Genomic DNA, 16,549 nt, shown 5'->3' with positions numbered 1-16,549 from the left:
TTTTGATGCGACAATAAATCTTTCGATACATTGGACGCTTTAGCAACACGGGAGTCTTGACATACTCGTCAACAAGTTCATTGTCCACGACATGGCCTTTGCCCATCTATCTATAGTCATCACTTCCAGATCTTCCCATCATGCACAGCTACGCACTTCTTCACCGCCGGATCATACATCCYCCCCTCAACAAAAGCCGCCATAGCATCCCGGTTAATGCCCTGTAAATTCTCAATCGTCCCTCCAGAGAACCACGCAATATGGCTTGTAACGATCAGGTTCGGCACCTCAGCCTCGCCCTCTGCCGGCAACAGTGGAGAGCTTCCCGGTCCACCAGGTTCAGTCTCCAAAACATCCGTCGCCGCTCCGGAGATCCACCCTTCCCTCAAAGCCTTCACCAGAGCCGCCTCATTCACAATTCCTCCTCTGGCCATATTAATCACCAACGCCTCCTTCCTCATCCCCTGTAGCTCCTCCTCTCCAATCAAATTCTCGGTCTCCTTATCTTTCGGACAAACCACACAAATAGTACTCGCCCGTTTCAAAACCTCGTCCAATTCGGTCCTCCCCTTCCTGATCTCCTTAGCACCTTTCCTCTCCGCGATAAGAATCTCTCCAAACCCCAACCCTCTACACAACCCCTCGATCCTCTGTCCCAAAGCTCCATATCCCACAATCCCCAAAACTTCCTGCTTACATCCCAAAGGCGGTCCACCCGGCCAAATTTTCTTCGTCAAAGTACTAGTCCTCAACCACTCATCGCTGGTTTTTACGGAGTGATCAATCTCCCTGACCTTCCTTCTACTAGCAAAGTACAACGCCAAAAAATGCTCAGACACGGCATCGATATTCGCTCCAGGACCATTGACAACACTGATTCCTCGTTTGGCACAATACTCCTTATCGCACCATCCCATTCCTGTCGCTAAAATCGCTAGCAATTGTAAATGCGGGGCATTCTCCATATCAGAGGGCAGAACCGGAACGACGTTCGATATAGCGATCGTTGAGGTTTTAATACGTTCTGCGACTTGATGGGGAAGGGTGCGTGGGTACGAATCCATTGTGTGTGGAAAAGGTAGAGGAGCCAAGGGCATATGAATGCATTCGAGGAATACGATGTGATGTTTTTCGTAGCCTGGAGGAAGGGGAGGTGGGTTTTGCAGGGACCATTCTTTTGATGTTTCTGACGAGGCCATTGGTGGTTATGATGAGAGCAGTGAGAGAGAGATGCTGGAAGTTCTTCTTTTTGTTTCGATATGGAAGTGAAAGGTGTTGCTGTAGGAAGGTTTAGCCCAGAGATAGAAGGTTCACAACTTAGGCCGCTGCGTGCCGAATTGCAGGAGATAGGGCGTATTCCCATGAGTTTTTGCATGCCCAGTCACCGAGTCCTGCCCGATATCGCTGGGTTTGCTCGCAAGTGAATACAACGTTGAAGGGTGCTTGCATTACTGCAAAGCTCATTCAATAGTTGTAAATTTCGAGGAGTGCAGTTCGCAATGCCATCCTGCGATTTTGAACTATGCCATGCCAAATACTTCTCAATCAGTATGCCAGACCAACGCTAATCGCTGATGATGTCTTTCCAAACCCAACTCTCCTGCCCACGAAAAGAAGACTCCCAACACCTCGCTAAATCAGATCATCCTCTCCCCCACGGTATGTACAGCGAATCTGACAGTGCCAAGGCTACCCCGTCTCGACCCTCTCATAAAACAACAGGTAGACCTCCCTCTGCATCCCTAAAACCTCCTGCGTCTTGCACTCTCTAACTTTCTCATCCGAGATCCTCCACCACCTCTCCCCACCTTTCCTCCTGACCTTGGCCCTCATATTTGCCACTACACTCCCCTGCCTCTCTGGAGCAGCTTTCGCTTTTGGAGGACTCGGTAATCCAGGGGTAGGAATCGCGTCAAGCGGAGGACTCGAAGTCACTTTCCTCTTCTCCGCCTTGCCGTCCTCACCTTCATCTTCAGCATGTGAATCCTGTGCGGACAATCTGGGACTGTCTCGGGGAGAGGCAATCGCACTATAAACACCCTTCGGATCCCTTCCCAGTCCCACAGGAGTACTAAATGGTGGGCTCAAGACCTGTCGACGGAAACTCTCGTAGTGACCGCTATTATGTCCGCCTTTGTGCGTGACAACACCGAGGAGACGATATTCTCGACGATCCAAAAGTCCTCCGAGAGGCAGACTTTCAGGGAAGGAAACCTTGGCTACATTCTTGGATGAGCTGGCCGAAGGGTCCCAAACAGAACGGCTAAGGTGAACAGCCAGTATCGAGGGAAACGAGGAAATGCGAGTGTGTCGTGCAATTCGTCGTGTTGGGGCTGTGTTGAGAGGAGGGAGGGTGACGCCTTCCGGTGGAACTTCAGGGTCATTGGCGATTGAGGTCTCGAGCGCGGACTGATCTGATTCGAGAGCGGCGCGGGTTTCCGGCGAAAGGGATGTTTTGAGGAGTTGTTTGGTGGTGAGGCTGAGCGCGTGTTCAAGTYGGCAGCGATCACATTTAAAGTCTTCAATCTGCTCCACCTTAAAGAGGCCATCGAAGCAGGTGGAGAGGGTCGAAGAGGTAGAATCGTGGGGAACCGTCAGGGTGAGGGTAAGAAAGGAGGACACTGACGGTTTCGGCGTAAAGTGGCAGTGGGAGCACTCAATGGTCGATTCCAGTTGGCCGAGGAGTGGGAATGCCGTGGAATCTGCTCCATCTCCATCCTTTTCTTCTTTCCCTGATAACTCGTCCAGTGAATCACCCAATTGGTGCTTCCTCACCCGCTTCCCCGCCATCCACTCTTCGCCCAGCCTCTCAACAATAACTTGTAGGAACTCGTGCGCATCCTGCTGAGAGCGACTAATCCTCGTCCTCAAAGCACCCTCCACACACCGAATAAACAACCCTGCAGAAATGGTCTTCTTCCAGATCGGCCTCTCATTCAATGCATCCAATACCTCTTTCAATCCCTTGGTCACCAATCCCTCCTGCAGCCCCAACATCTTCCACTCCGGCACCTTCTTCCTCTCCGGGTTCCTCCTTTCCTCCTCCTCCCAAGCTTCCAGACTCACATAACTCTCCCCCTCCAAGCTCCTCCGATGCACCTCTCTGATCAAATACGCCCTCAACTCAGGTAGCCCCGCCAACGCCTGCAACACGCTGTTGATGAAGCAGTCGTTCGCGGGATTGGACAGTCCCACAACGCCTACTTTTCGCGACGAGCGGGAACTTTGCGCTGCTTCATCGTCGAGGAAGAAGGTAGGGCCAAAAACGTAGACGAGCGTTACGGCTGCAAGGGAGGCTCCTGCCGCATACGTGGCGATTGTCAAAGGGCGATCGGGCATTGTGTGTTGGATGTTGCTTGTTGGCCCCGTGCCGGCTATTGCTATGAGGGTGCGGTGAAGGGTGCTAGTGTTGCTGCTGGTACTAGTGCTGCTATTGTTGCTGTTACTGGACCGAGATGCGGAGTGGGAGCGAGCGACTGCATTGCGAGCAGCAGTCGTGCTACTACCCGGGGACGTCGTCGTGAGGAGGGAGAAGGAGTAGGTGGGCTATTAGGAGCGTATAAAGATGCATTCGCACGTATGTATGTATTGTCTTGGTCTTCACTGTTCGGCATGTCCAAAGGTCCGACGTCGGTTAAACAGCCGCTGCCCTGCAGCTTAGTCACCGGCTCTTTTATATGCAGCACTTCGATCTCTTTTGCCCGACACGTGCTGCATTTGGTTAATACAAGGCGTCCAGGAGACAGCACCGATTTGTGTCATGAACGCCATTCGTAAAAGATGTTGACGGAGAGTGTCAATTGTTGGTGAGGCGCGAGGCGTCCACGCAAGTTGTATCATCCGAAGTACTCCAACGACGAACATCTTTCTACTCAGCGGAATCTCGTTGACTTCTCGTTTTCGCGCTTTATGACCAYGCGGATAACGAAGACACGCTTCCCGCGAGTGAAAGAACATCGTCATAAGGACATACATATGAAGTGGCTGTCCAGATGCATCAAGTCCATAAGAGGAAGAGGAGTAGGAAGAGCAATGTGGGTAAGGTAGCCCCACCTGGAATTCTTAGCGTCTACGGCGGCTCCCGCTGAGCCAGCATCACCTGCACCGCAACCACCCGCACCATCACATCCTCACTGACAGCAAGAACTGACAGCAAGAACTGTCGCAGACTCCCTCTTTCCCCTACGCAGACTACCTCCGCCCACGAAGAAGCGGTGCTCACCTCTGCGCACACATCCAGCCTGTGAGAAACTCATCCACGACTGCAGAGTGGCTCTGCGGCACCAGAAAAATCCATCACGAACTGATCGCTAACACTTTTCCGCACACGCGTGGCGCAGGGCTTGGTCAAGATGAGCCCGCGTGACGAGAGTAGCGCTCGAAACATCGCCTCAGGCTATGGCTACAACCACAGCAATGGCAATAGTAACAGCTACCGCGGGGACGGGGACGGGGAGAAGGTTACAAGAAACACATCACACCGCGCAGAAACGCATGTTGACCACCGCTCCGCCAGACTTTCGTCTTCATCTCGCCAGCCGCCCCAACCATCCGGCCGCGAAGCTCTGATGACGGACCGGAATGCCCATTTCAACGGATATCAAAGCACACGTGATCGCGACCAGGATCGCTCGAGGTCACGCTCCCCTTACCGTCGGGATCGTTCGCGCTCGAGGTCGCCTTATCGTGCAGATAGAGAGCAGCCGGCACGGGAGAAGCGTCGGCACCAGGACGATCATTACGGCAGAGGCTCGTCGGATCCACGCAGACACAAAATATACGAAGATCGTGCTGCTCCACGAGGAAGTGGCATCGGCTATGGTGGTAGCAACAGTTATCGTGATCACGACCGTCCTGATCGACGGAGCTCGGGATTGCCTCACGAAGATACGAAATCCCGTACAAGCCACGACTCCGCTGGACAGCGGGACCGCAGCCGATCGCCATACCGTGCATCACGCGAGGATAACGCTCGCCCGTCGAGTAGACATTCAAATTCGAGCGCCGCTTCTCGACTAGAAAATCATGTCAAGCCGCGCAGCAATGCGCCGGCAGCACAACGCGAGTTCACCCCGACCGACGCTGCCAAAGAAAATGATACTAAATTGAAAACATCTCAATCAGGACAGCAGATGCCACCCCCCGATGAGGCCATCAATGCAAGGTCAGTCGTGCCATGGAGAAATTTACAGGGCGACACGACTAATGTCATTTCCTATAGTAATGAACCCGAGGAGGCTGCTCCAAAGCTATCGGAAGCAGAGATCATCGAACAGCGTCGCAAAGCGCGGCAGGCGATCAGGAGGAAGCACGCCGCAGCGAGCGGCAACGACTCGCTCCTCCGCACCACTTTGGAGTCAACCTTGCCAACCACGCCGCAAGACTCGGATCGTCAGTCCCCTCCTTCGTCAGCTGATCCGCCTGCCACACCGACCTCACCTGCCTCACCGGCATCGCCTGCATCACCGGCCAATCTTGCGCCCATCAAGGACGAAGACCTGGCCAATCCACTGCAGCCAAACGCGGTCCGCGATGATCAGGGTCAGTCGGCTGCAGACTATGACCCGAACGAGGACACGAACGAGGACCGCCCAGATCACAAGCGGCCCGATGTCGAGGAAAGTAAAGAGGCAGTACCAACTGTTCCTGAAGCCCCAATAAAGGCTGCTGACGACTTTGACATGTTCGCTGATKATGACATCGACATGTTCGCTGCTGAAGATCCCACAACAGCGCCAGCCGCGTCCAAGCAAGGCCGTGCACTCGATGAGAGTCTGTTGGACAACTGGGATTACCCTGACGGTCACTACAAGATTATCAACGGCGAGCTTCTGGGCGGTCGCTACGCTGTTGAACAGCAGGTGGGCAAGGGCACGTTCGCGACTGTTGTGCGTGCGCGCGATGCAGATACTGGGAACAAAGTCGCCATCAAGATTGCCTGCAAGAATGATACCATGTTGAAGGCAGGTCAGAAGGAAATGCAATTCCTGGAACTACTTAACGAGCGGGATCCTGACGACAAAAGGTACATCATTCGGCTGCTGGGCAACTTCACGCACAAAGGCCACCTCTGTCTTGTCTTCGAGGGCCTGCACATGGACTTGCGCGAGGTGCTGAAGAAGTTTGGACGCGATATTGGCATCAATCTTGACGCTGTCCGGATCTACGCCTGTCAGATGTTTCACGCTTTGGTCCATATGAAGAACACGGAAGTACTACACGCGGACCTCAAACCAGACAACATCCTCGTTAACGAGAAGCGAACGATGATCAAAATTTGTGATTTCGGAACTGCAACGCTGAAGGGAGACACCGAACTCACTCCTTATCTCGTATCTCGATTCTACCGCGCGCCGGAGGTCATTCTGGSAATGGAATTTGATTACGCCATCGACATGTGGGCTATTGGATGCACACTGTACGAACTGTACGTTGGCAGAATCCTCTTCAACGGCTCGGACAACAATAACATGCTCCGCGTGATTCAAGAATGTCGAGGCAAACTGCCCAATCGCCTCATCAAGCGTGCGCAATTGGCAAACAAGTACTTTGATGACACGTTCACGTTCCATGCGCTCGAGCGGGACAGGGTGACTGGAAATACGGTTCTACGACCTACACACTTCGGTCAAGGCGTCACGGGCAAAGATCTCAAGTCGAGACTTAACGGCAGCTTGAGTAGGATGGCCCCGGCACAGCTCAAGGAACATCATCTCTTCGTCGACCTGTTGGATAAGTGTTTGCAGCTGGATCCGGAAAAGCGCATCAAGCCGAATGATGCGCTCAAGCATCCCTTCATTCGAGGCTCCATTAAGGAGACCAAGGGCAAGGTTGGCATTGGTGCCACAACGCCATTGTTTCGTCCTACGACTTTGGGATAGAATCCTGGTGCGGGCATGGTTCCACGGCAATTAGAAGGTTGCGAGAGGCAGAAGGCCTCTAACAGAACTGAGAGCGAAGGCACCAAGATTGACGAAGTTTTGGATGTGGTGATGGATGGCGATGGGGATGGAGGTGGAGATACTGGCGAGATCGGTGGTGTTGAGGTGAAGTAAACCATCATGTTCGCTCTCTTTCCATTGCACTAGATATGAGCACGGCAAGCAGGCACACAAGCGGTGTGCGGAAATGGGTAGGCCAAGCCCGCGTGAGAAAATGGGTGGAAATTTGCTCCACATGAGGGAGGAGCTCGCGTAAGTATTTGGCGCGTAGAGCCTGCGTTCAGCATGTGGAGTTGGCTCGGAGTCGAAGCACCAAAGCTAGATGTTTTTGCTGATCTCGGGTGGTTAGCAAAAGCTGCATCATCATAAATGCATCATGGACCATGTTTGCTTCTTCTTCATCACTGTGATTCGTGTATAACAGAATGGAGACGGTTGAGCTGCATGTTTCGCGCAAGTGAGAGTTTGTGGGGCAGAAGTTCTAAAATTTGGAGGTCTCATCTCGGCGATGCATCCAAACTACTATTGGTGCGCTTCAGCACAACACTTGTTGGGAGTTGGAAGTTGGAGCGCAAGTTGACTCGGAGTGCTTGCCAGAGTCAGCTTCACGCGTGTTCTCCCAGCCTGCTCCTACAGCTGGACAGTTGAGCCCCGCGAGAGTTGTGACGTGCAGCGACGATCTCTCACGCGGGCTTAAAGTCTGTCAGAGGGGGGCCTTCTCGAGCAAGTTTTCATCTATTATCGGAGCAGACTTTATTCATGACTGGAGCACCATGTGGAGTCGGCATTTGCATTCGCATTTGCATCGTTTTGTGGAAAGTTTAGAGGGCCTGTAGGTACTGTGGAAAGCATTGCCATGATATTTGGCGTCGGCCGAACTTTGATTGGCAGATTCCGAGTCGACGTGTGACAGTCTGGGCAATGGTCGTTGTGGTTCTCACAGTGGACCAGGACAAGTGTATCTTCGTGCAGCGTCGATCGAAAGACAGCCCAGATGAAAGGAATGACGAGCTCGCAACTGCTGACAAGTGGCCAGCCTACTAGATCGTCAGTTGTTATTTCGGGCCATGATGATGATCGAGCCGGGTAGGAGCATGAAATGGCCTCGTCAGCGCGGCCTCTTCTCACTCTGTGCCTCGTGGCTCTGTCGCGTAGCAAAGTGGCGTTGCGACAGATGAGGCCGCGAGTGATCAACCTGATCGATGAAGGGCTCCATCGAGGGGATACTGCAGGACAAGCACGCCGAGCAATGAGCATACATGAACGGACTTGTTGCCGTGTCGTCAGAGGCGTGCCCAGGCTTGCATGCTCGACGCTGATAGATTTGTGATGAAGATGATGATGATGATAGTGGTGCTGCAGGCCCGACGGGTTGTTGCGTCTGCGGGAMCAGTAGTAAGTACATAGTGTAGCTTCTCTCATGCTGATTGCGGACTGGTTCCACTAACACTACTCGGCATGAAAGCACGCAGGCTGTGTTTCTGTGGAGCTGCGGGCAAAGGTAAAAACGTCGAGCTGCAGCAAGAGATCGGCCTCAGCCCCGCGATTTGGTCTGGCCTTTTTTCCTGCGTGGTGTGTGAAGAGAGGCGCTGATTGGGACGCCGCGCCGTCAAGTAGAGTGATGTACCTCTGTACAGTAGTGCTGAGATTCGATAACTTGGCTCGAGATCTCTGGAGCTGATGCGGGTTGATAGTTCCGACCTCCGCGATACAAAAAGCGGCATGCTGGAGGTGGAACCGCGAGACATGCAGCTAGGGACTCGAACACTGGGAAGGCTGTCAACGGGCGCTGGTATCGTGGCAGGTAGATGCGATTGGAGTTCTTACCGGCGGCAACCCTACCACTTCCAAAGGTCGAAGGGTGTGCTGCGCCGCTTGCTCGTTGCAGGATTGTACATGGGAACGAGTGGCTCGCCTCCCATCGGGTCTTGAGTATGAGGCCTTTGGGAGATACATGAGACACCACGAGCCTTTGGAACGCTTTCGATAAGGCAGGGTGTGCGTTCGCGTCTCCGTAACAGTGCCGTTCCACTCGACAGGCCCTGCTGATCGCGACGGTGATGTTCACGTCGCTCATGTACTACTTTTCGAATTTCTGCATGGAGAACCTCTTGCGCTTGAAGAGGCGAAGAGCATTTTCGCGTTTCGAGTTCGTGAGGCGTGTGATGTGACACAATGGGAGTAGCATGCTGCCTTCCGCACGCCATGGTTGCTCAAGACACATGCGTTAACGTTAGCAGTGGAGCAGCGTCTGACAGAAACACGACAGCTCCCCATCGGAAGATTTCCATCTTCCAGCCAACAGTGGCTGCAGTGGCGGCTGCAAACGGAGGTGAGTGCTGCAGTGATCGATGTTCGATGGGCAGTCGTACCACCGTGGAGGCTGTTTACGAAGCCCATGCGAGATGTCAGGTCACGGCAGCTGGAGGAGCGAGTGGCACAACGGATGCGCTCGCCACCGCCGCCGGCCCACTGCGGAAAACAACGATCACGATGAATCCCCAAGGAATGCAATCCATCACATGATTAACAGCAGTCCTCTCATCAGCTCTGGGCTGGGAGCTGCCCTATGGGAAATGCCCTCTGGATGTGCCCTCTGGAGCCTGGGTAGCCAACGGAGGTGTGGACGAATCGAGCGTAGTCATCACTCCACGGATTTTACGACAGGGTCTGCGAATTTAATGACTTGACGATCAAGTTGACGGAGTCGTGTCCAAGACTTCGGCAGTCGATTTCACCATAATCAACCGACGCAAGGGTCGGACAAGTGGTGGAGTCTGCTGCGGAAACTCCACGTGCTTCTTGCCTGTCCCAGTYCCAGCCCGGCGTTAGGTGAGCGCCCCTGACTGCTTGTGGTGGATCAAAGTAGCGCACGATGATTTGTTGGCTACCTCGACTCTGGCAGGGTAGGGTGTGCGTCAGAGTCGGACACGAGCTGCAGCGCGCCGTGGGCGGGTGAGGTTAAAACCMCAATGGTAGCACGGTGGGGTGTTTCGAGGAATCGGAATTTACCATCAACGACATTCCGTTGTCATCCAGGCTCCAGCGCGCTGAGTAGCTAGGATGATGATCAACTGCCTCTCACCTTGGGTACTTGGCCCTCAAGCGCTGATATCCATTTGTTGCCAGGACGCCTTTCTAGCGTAAAGATTGGGCATGAATCGCAATGTCGGTACGAACAGAAGGCGAGACGTGAGGGAGAGACTTGAATGTTGAAGCCTGTGATTTTGTTATACAATGGCTTTCATATCTCGTCATCATCTAGTAAAATATGTACAACAATTTTGTCCTTCCCGTCTATGGCTCTGTCGAGCAAAGTGGCCTATCTGCGGCTCACTAACCTTTCACACGTGAAGATGGAGAATGTCCTCCAATAAATAGCTGAAGCAAAGCAGGGGTATCAAGTACATTTCTTTTCTGAGGACGCCGCCAAACAGTAAGATGAAAGCTCCAGTCGCTCGAAACCAAATTTTCGTGTCGTCGTCAACGCTAAATCAGAAATTGGCGTTTGAATCGAATGAATCGAAATAGGTCAAAAATACAAGGTAAGATCCCCCAAGGCAGGAGATTCCTTAGTATGACACTGCCCACGCAGGGTGTGGTATGKTGAAGGACGAAAGTAGGTTTCCGCATCGACGAAAGTCCGGGAAGTTTGCCATGAAAGGGCCAGTGCAGGAGGGCTGAACAGCCTTGGACCGGGTATTGTAGATCGTCTGCTGCTGACTGCTAGGTCCCGAAGGAGGGGGAGTGTAGTAGTGACCTTGCGGTGTATTGGGAGAATAGTGAGGAGCCGAAAGATCCAAATGCGGAACAGTCTCGAATGATTCATTCTTCACCACAGATGGTGAGTCTAAAGGCACCTCCACAGGACTGTACGGAGGAGTAGGTGGTGCGGTGGAAGGAGCTGATGAGTCCTGAGTGGTGAGATGGCTGCACCTGATGAGTCCTTCACGAAGCTCGTCGAGCGTTATCCGACGATGCGGGTTAACCTCGAAGATTCTTTGGAGAAGACCATTGAACTCATCCGAGATTGGGAGGATGGTCTGCAAAAAGTTGCGGTCTTTCATGAACGCTCGGAAAGTGGAATCGTCCATGGCAGCACGCTTCCATGGGTTCCGGCCACATGTCAGGTTGACCAGAATGACGCCCAATGCCCACACATCGTTTGGACCCGAGGCATAACACGAATAAGGGCTGGGGTTGGGGTTTTGGCACTCTGTTGAGATTATCAGCATGTTGGTCCATGAGATTGAGCAGGGAATACAAACCTGGTGACATGTAAAATGTTGAGCCGCAACCGAAATCCGAGGTGACTCGCTCGCGAGTAGCAAGACCGAAATCCGCGAGCTTGGCTGTCCAACCATCGTCCATAACGAGAACGTTCTCTGGTTTGAGGTCCCGGTGATAAATTCCTTTGGAATGGCAATGCTGGACAGCGGCAAGAATCTGCAAAAACACATGCTTGGCCTTGAAATCGTTTCCAATGTAGTGGCCTTCCTCGGTGATCTTCGAGAACAAGTCACCCTCGGGGCAGTATTCGATCACAACATACGTGCACTCAGGGCTGTCCATGATCTTCACCAAGGATGCAACATTAGGATGTTGACTGGCAGCATAGTGGAGCACGATCTCGCGGTTTTGGAATTCCTGCTGTCGTGGATCCAGTCCCAACTTGTTCAAAACTTTGACAGCATATCGGATTCCAGTGCCCAGCTGGCAAGCCTCATACACGGTTCCATATGCACCAACKCCAAGGATTCCAGTCAGCTGAATGCCATCAGCTATAACCAGACCGATCCTGTCCTCTGGATGGCATAGTCCCGAGGGCTTTGGAGATGCAGGTGGAGTTGGAAGCATGGTTGCTTTGATTGAAGGAATCCGGATGACCTTCAGTGGATGAAGACACGCATGCAATCAAGGCTCCAACTGATGGTGTTTCGGTAGGCTTGAACGATTGATTGAACAATAAATCGTTCAATCTTTGCAGGACGTAATATTAATGTCAATCCAAGAGAGTGTTGAAGGGGATTGTTAGAGTGCCGTGAGACTGGATGTCCTGGTTTGATGTATGGAAACAACAATCGTATGGCAAGATCCCAAAGATAAACGACCACGGACCCTAGTCCAAATGTGATGGTGTTGTGTAGCGAAAGAGGATTGGTTTAGAAGAAGACTGTCATGGACGATAGGCTGGATGGATCAAGGTGCATATATCCGCAGACAATCTTTGGGAGGTGGTCAACTCTCATGGATGAGTCTTGTAGCTCGCCTTTCAAGTCGACACATTTCCCTCCCAAAGCTTCCATTACTAGCGCAAATATCCTTGCGCTACATGGCTCGCTCACGGTAGCGCGGTGGCTTGACGCATGCAGCTAGCAGGCCGTGCACACCCGTGTTTAGTGTCAGTGCAGGCAAGCGGATGGAGCTATCCCTGTACCTCCGGGCCCAACCACCCATCATTGGCTCAGGGAGACGCCATGACCCGCATGCGTCTGTTTCTCTGTTGGGCGCACGGATGACCGGTGGTTGAGCTGCCGTTGCGACGTTCACCAGAGGCGAGCAAGGCTTGACGCCTGCCTAGCCTCGCAAAACGCGAGCCCGAGCGGCATGCTCGGAGGCATCGTTGGTCGCCAGTATTTGCTGGTCACGTCGAGAGTTCCTCGTACAGCGGCTTCGTGCAGATTTTCACAGCACAATCGAATGCATGAGTTGCCGCGCAAGTGTTGGACTTGGGCAACGATTGGCTGTTGTCCGGCCGCAGGTAGGAGGCCTCCTCCCAGAGCAATACGATCAGCACTCCAATCACCGGTGGCAAATGAAGAGCGGATACCAGCAACAACTGCGCTGCACAAGCGCCTTGACGTTACGTGGACTTGTGCTCCGGCAAAGCATCCCTCCATCACACCAGCTTTTCACGTTTCCTCACAACGGAGTTCCAGAAGATCGCTTCCCGCAACCCTACCATGAAAACGAGTCAGAGGAAGATTGGCTCCGCCGCTTCTAGGTTCTACCTAGAGCACTTGGCGATTCCGCAGCGGCCAACTTAAACTTCTCCTGGCATTTTTTCTTACTTTGGTGATTGGCTGTTGTCGGTCGTCTAATTCGCTGCCGACGTACCAACATCAACGTCGCTGCTGCTGACGACGATGATGCTCCTCATCACATGGTGATCGTGATGTCCTTCRACTGTAGGTACAAGCTACACATCTCCAGCGGGTATGGAGCAAAGATCATCCGCGAGTGCGCAAACAGTCCAGCCTCGTGCTGGCGTTTCGCATCTGCAGGCAACAAGGGATTTCCCGCTCCGAGGGATCCTTCAGTGTTCGCTTCCAGCGATGTGCTCCAGGTGAGACGAAGGTTGTGAGAAACGGCGAGGCGTGCGTCCCGTCATGTTAGGGATAGCCCCAAAGCTTCTGGCAGATTCGCGGTCGTACATGCTCCGTAGTCTGATTTCATTGGATGCCTGCAGCATACACATTCTGCAATTAAATTATTCGCATAAGCCTCGCGAAGATCATGCGTTGCAGCCTGCAATCAATGATACTGGCAGAAATTTTCGATGTCAGTAGGCCCGTCTACCAGCTGTTTGTCTCAGCTGCTCGATGCCGGGGTCGAATATCCCGTCACGACAACACAGTGAGACGTCGTTTCACCGTCTATCACCCGGACCAGGCTGTAAGAATCCCCGAAGGAGAATGTCCGTTGGATCGAAACCGAGTCACGTGCTAATCAGATGTACTCGCAAAGTGTTGGCTCGTCAGCGCTGTGCCACTCTTCCTTTAGACGCAGGGTCGTCAGCCAATTGGGTTCGGTGATGCAATTCGCCGCACCAAATTGATGATCAGCCACGTCAGAGGACCCGCTGCGACGTGTGGACACAACCAAATTTGCAGCTCAGACCACGAGGCCTGGCGCGAAAATGGCCGCGAGTAGCGTCTTGGGTGGGCCCGTCTAACTTTGTCCTTGACACGATTCCTTGCAGTAGCGCGCTCTTGGGCTTGGAGACTTTTACCAGCCAGTCCCGCACGGCCTCCCGGATCACGAAGCGCTTACTTGTTCGAGGCACCTTACGATCGATTCCYTGTATAAGTTTTAGTGCAGACGATTCACCGCTCGCCAATCAATCGCGAGAAGGTCTAGCCGCAGCTCACTTGACAAGGTGTCCTCCTGTTGCCAAGTGGCCTGAGGCACAGCTGTGCAGCAGCGGTTGCGAAGATGTCCTGACTCCTGACCGGGTCCAGTGGAGAGGTTATGCGGCACAACAGCCACGCCATCGATGCAGGTGGTAGCCATCCCAACCACTGTTTCTTGCGGCGCGTCTACGTCGAGCTTCTGCCAACCTATCGACGACTCGCGCATGTTTTTCCAGCAACGAGAGTGACATGGTAGTGTGTGAGAGGCAATGGCTGGGATCCTGGTCGCTGTACACACCATTAWCGCAGCTAAAAGTGTCAGGTCCAACAAACGTGCAAGTTGACTCAGCATTCGAAGCATCGACCGCTGCAAACTGTTCTCTGCATGTTTCTTGTTCAGAGCACGCGTCAACGACGGCAGTCGAGTCTGAGACGACGGTCTAGCCGACGGTCTGGCCAATCCGACCGCCGTAATCAACAAAGAATGTACATTTGGCGCAGGAGCTGGCGTATCGCCAGTCGCACAATCTCACACTCGACCACTCGCCACCTGGCCCGTCATTCTCTGAGATTGGGGTACACCTTGGACGGTAGGTGTTTGTAGTCTGCGGCTATCATTGAATGAAGTACGAGCGCTTCAACTCCCCAGCCAGACCAGCAAAGAGTATATACCAAGCACGATGCAAAGTAAGCTTTGCAGCCKCGTGCGCCTCGCGTGGTATTTGGTCGAACACGGAGTATGGACGGTCATTATCGCCGAGCGGCGAAATGCGCTGCCTCCCTGAGTGCTGGCATCTACCGTCTAAGCCAGGCCGCCGCATGGAAGCCACAGGCCGTGGCCTTTGGAGGTTTTGTCTGGAACTAACACAAGCCTCGAACAGGCGAGGCTCGCTGATTCTGAACCACGGTGTTGGCAAGATCGGATGATTGATAACGCCATATCTTTTTCGATTCCGACGCCTTGGAGTGTTGTAGTCGAAGCCACAAGACCCGGCCAGACGCGCTCATTGCGTGCAAATGCCAGAAGTATACGGCGTACGTGGCGGACTGCCAGAGCATACATCGTATCGATAAGGAGGCAACAGCTCACATTGATTGTGACTAAAGCCTGCTTTGCGTGTCATTGCACCACAAACCCAAGATGCCACACGGGCAAGCCAGTTGCAAGCTGTACGGATCATCGGCTTTCATGATCTTGCCCGATGTACATAACCAATACCACACGGCTTGCACCGAATAGCTGGGATGAGACGCTCCCGGCGCTCCCGCTACTGATGGTGATAGAGTGCCCTTCGATGCTTGCATAGCTGTCCTGCAGCGAGGTCCCAGGTCCCAGGCTTTCGGTACACTCACCTTGCCGCCGGCTGATGATCGAACCTTCGTTGCGTGTGCCAACTGAGTTTCGACTCCTGGACTCCTGTAGCAGCCCAGTCTAAGCGAAGACGAAGTCCGATCAACTTCGAGGTTTCAGCTGGTACAACAAGACTTGCATCAAACAGTGTTCTCAGGGTTGACCGCAGAAACAACTCAGCTTTGCCAGATGAGCTGCGCTTTGCGCGGCAAGTCATAACTTTCTGTACCATGCTATCCCGGGATGATCCGAGATCCAGCATCATCCGTGGACTTTGAGGTGGCACCACCAAGGTACAGATCCCCGATCGAACATCAGGTCAAAGATGAAGACTCACCATCGTATGATCTCCGATTCCTGCTCCTAGCTTGGTGCGGCAACAAGTTCAGCACTRCCTGGAGGCCCCAAACTTAAGCCCCACTCCGTTCAGCAGTCACAACCTCCTGTTCGTCCCGCTGACAGGCTTGTACTCCGTACTTTTCAGACCATCCGCGCGGGTCCGACTGAGATGGACACGATGGGGTGATCATGGCAAGGAGATCAAGGTCTGTCCGCAAGCATGTTCCAGCTCATATTGCATTTCGCAAATTTCGCGCACCCRAAAGTACATTGTCGATACGAGGCTGTGGCACCTAATGTAGACACCCAGCAGCGGCTTGGAAGACTCGGTATTTGTATTCGTGGAGCACGAGCAAGATTGAGTTGGCCTCGTAGGGCGGTTGGACTCGCACCGGTCTTGACTCCTTGAGTGAATATCCTGCGGTGTCAATGCCTCTGAATATGCTGAAGGCTGCGGAGAAGGACGCATTCAAAAGATGGTTGGAATTCGATCAACTGTGATGTGGAGTATCAAGGGAATGCGGTACATATCGTCGCCCCAATCCCTCCTCCACGATGGTTCGTGGTGCTGACGTGGACAAACTGCGCTTGCTTCATGGCATGTTAGCAAAGCTTCATCCGCCACACTTTCTCAACGGGCAACCGATATTATTCGACATTGCCGTTTTTCCTGCAGAAACCATACATGTCCATCGGTCCTCCATGACGTGTTTGAATGGTGTGAACAAAATTGGCAGACACAACTCCATGTCCAGGAAGACCGATCATATGGACTCTGTCCACAG

The 16,549-nt window shown here is 53.2% G+C and overlaps 4 protein-coding genes; 1 reads left to right on the top strand and 3 right to left on the bottom strand.

Annotated features, from left to right (window-relative positions):
- Nucleotides 1-119: 119 nt before the first annotated feature.
- On the bottom strand, nt 120-1,199 carry RCC_01782 (related to SER33-3-phosphoglycerate dehydrogenase; the record flags this gene model as incomplete). The annotated part of the gene is made up of 1 exon (XM_023767068.1): nt 120-1,199. The coding sequence occupies one exon, from the start codon at nt 1,197-1,199 to the stop codon at nt 120-122; it is 1,080 nt and encodes a 359-aa protein (XP_023622836.1).
- Nucleotides 1,200-1,689: 490 nt separating this feature from the next.
- On the bottom strand, nt 1,690-3,339 carry RCC_01781 (related to UBP16 Putative ubiquitin-specific protease; the record flags this gene model as incomplete). Its single annotated transcript, XM_023767067.1, has 1 exon — nt 1,690-3,339. One exon carries the CDS (start codon nt 3,337-3,339, stop codon nt 1,690-1,692), a length of 1,650 nt encoding a protein of 549 aa, XP_023622835.1.
- A 1,013-nt stretch (nt 3,340-4,352) lies between these two features.
- On the top strand, nt 4,353-6,881 carry RCC_01780 (related to serine/threonine-protein kinase ppk5; the record flags this gene model as incomplete). XM_023767066.1 has 2 exons in its annotated part: nt 4,353-5,164; nt 5,222-6,881. 2 exons carry the CDS (start codon nt 4,353-4,355, stop codon nt 6,879-6,881), a joined length of 2,472 nt encoding a protein of 823 aa, XP_023622834.1.
- Nucleotides 6,882-10,513: 3,632 nt separating this feature from the next.
- On the bottom strand, nt 10,514-11,798 carry RCC_01779 (related to negative regulator of sexual conjugation and meiosis; the record flags this gene model as incomplete). XM_023767065.1 has 2 exons in its annotated part: nt 10,514-11,157; nt 11,210-11,798. 2 exons carry the CDS (start codon nt 11,796-11,798, stop codon nt 10,514-10,516), a joined length of 1,233 nt encoding a protein of 410 aa, XP_023622833.1.
- Nucleotides 11,799-16,549: the final 4,751 nt, after the last annotated feature.

Source organism: Ramularia collo-cygni (genome assembly GCF_900074925.1).
Source record: "Ramularia collo-cygni strain URUG2 genome assembly, contig: RCC_scaffold02, whole genome shotgun sequence".
Classification (NCBI taxonomy): domain Eukaryota; kingdom Fungi; phylum Ascomycota; class Dothideomycetes; order Mycosphaerellales; family Mycosphaerellaceae; genus Ramularia; species Ramularia collo-cygni.
The sequence above is the reverse complement of the archived record's forward strand: the minus strand, read 5'-3'. Positions and strand labels throughout refer to the sequence as shown.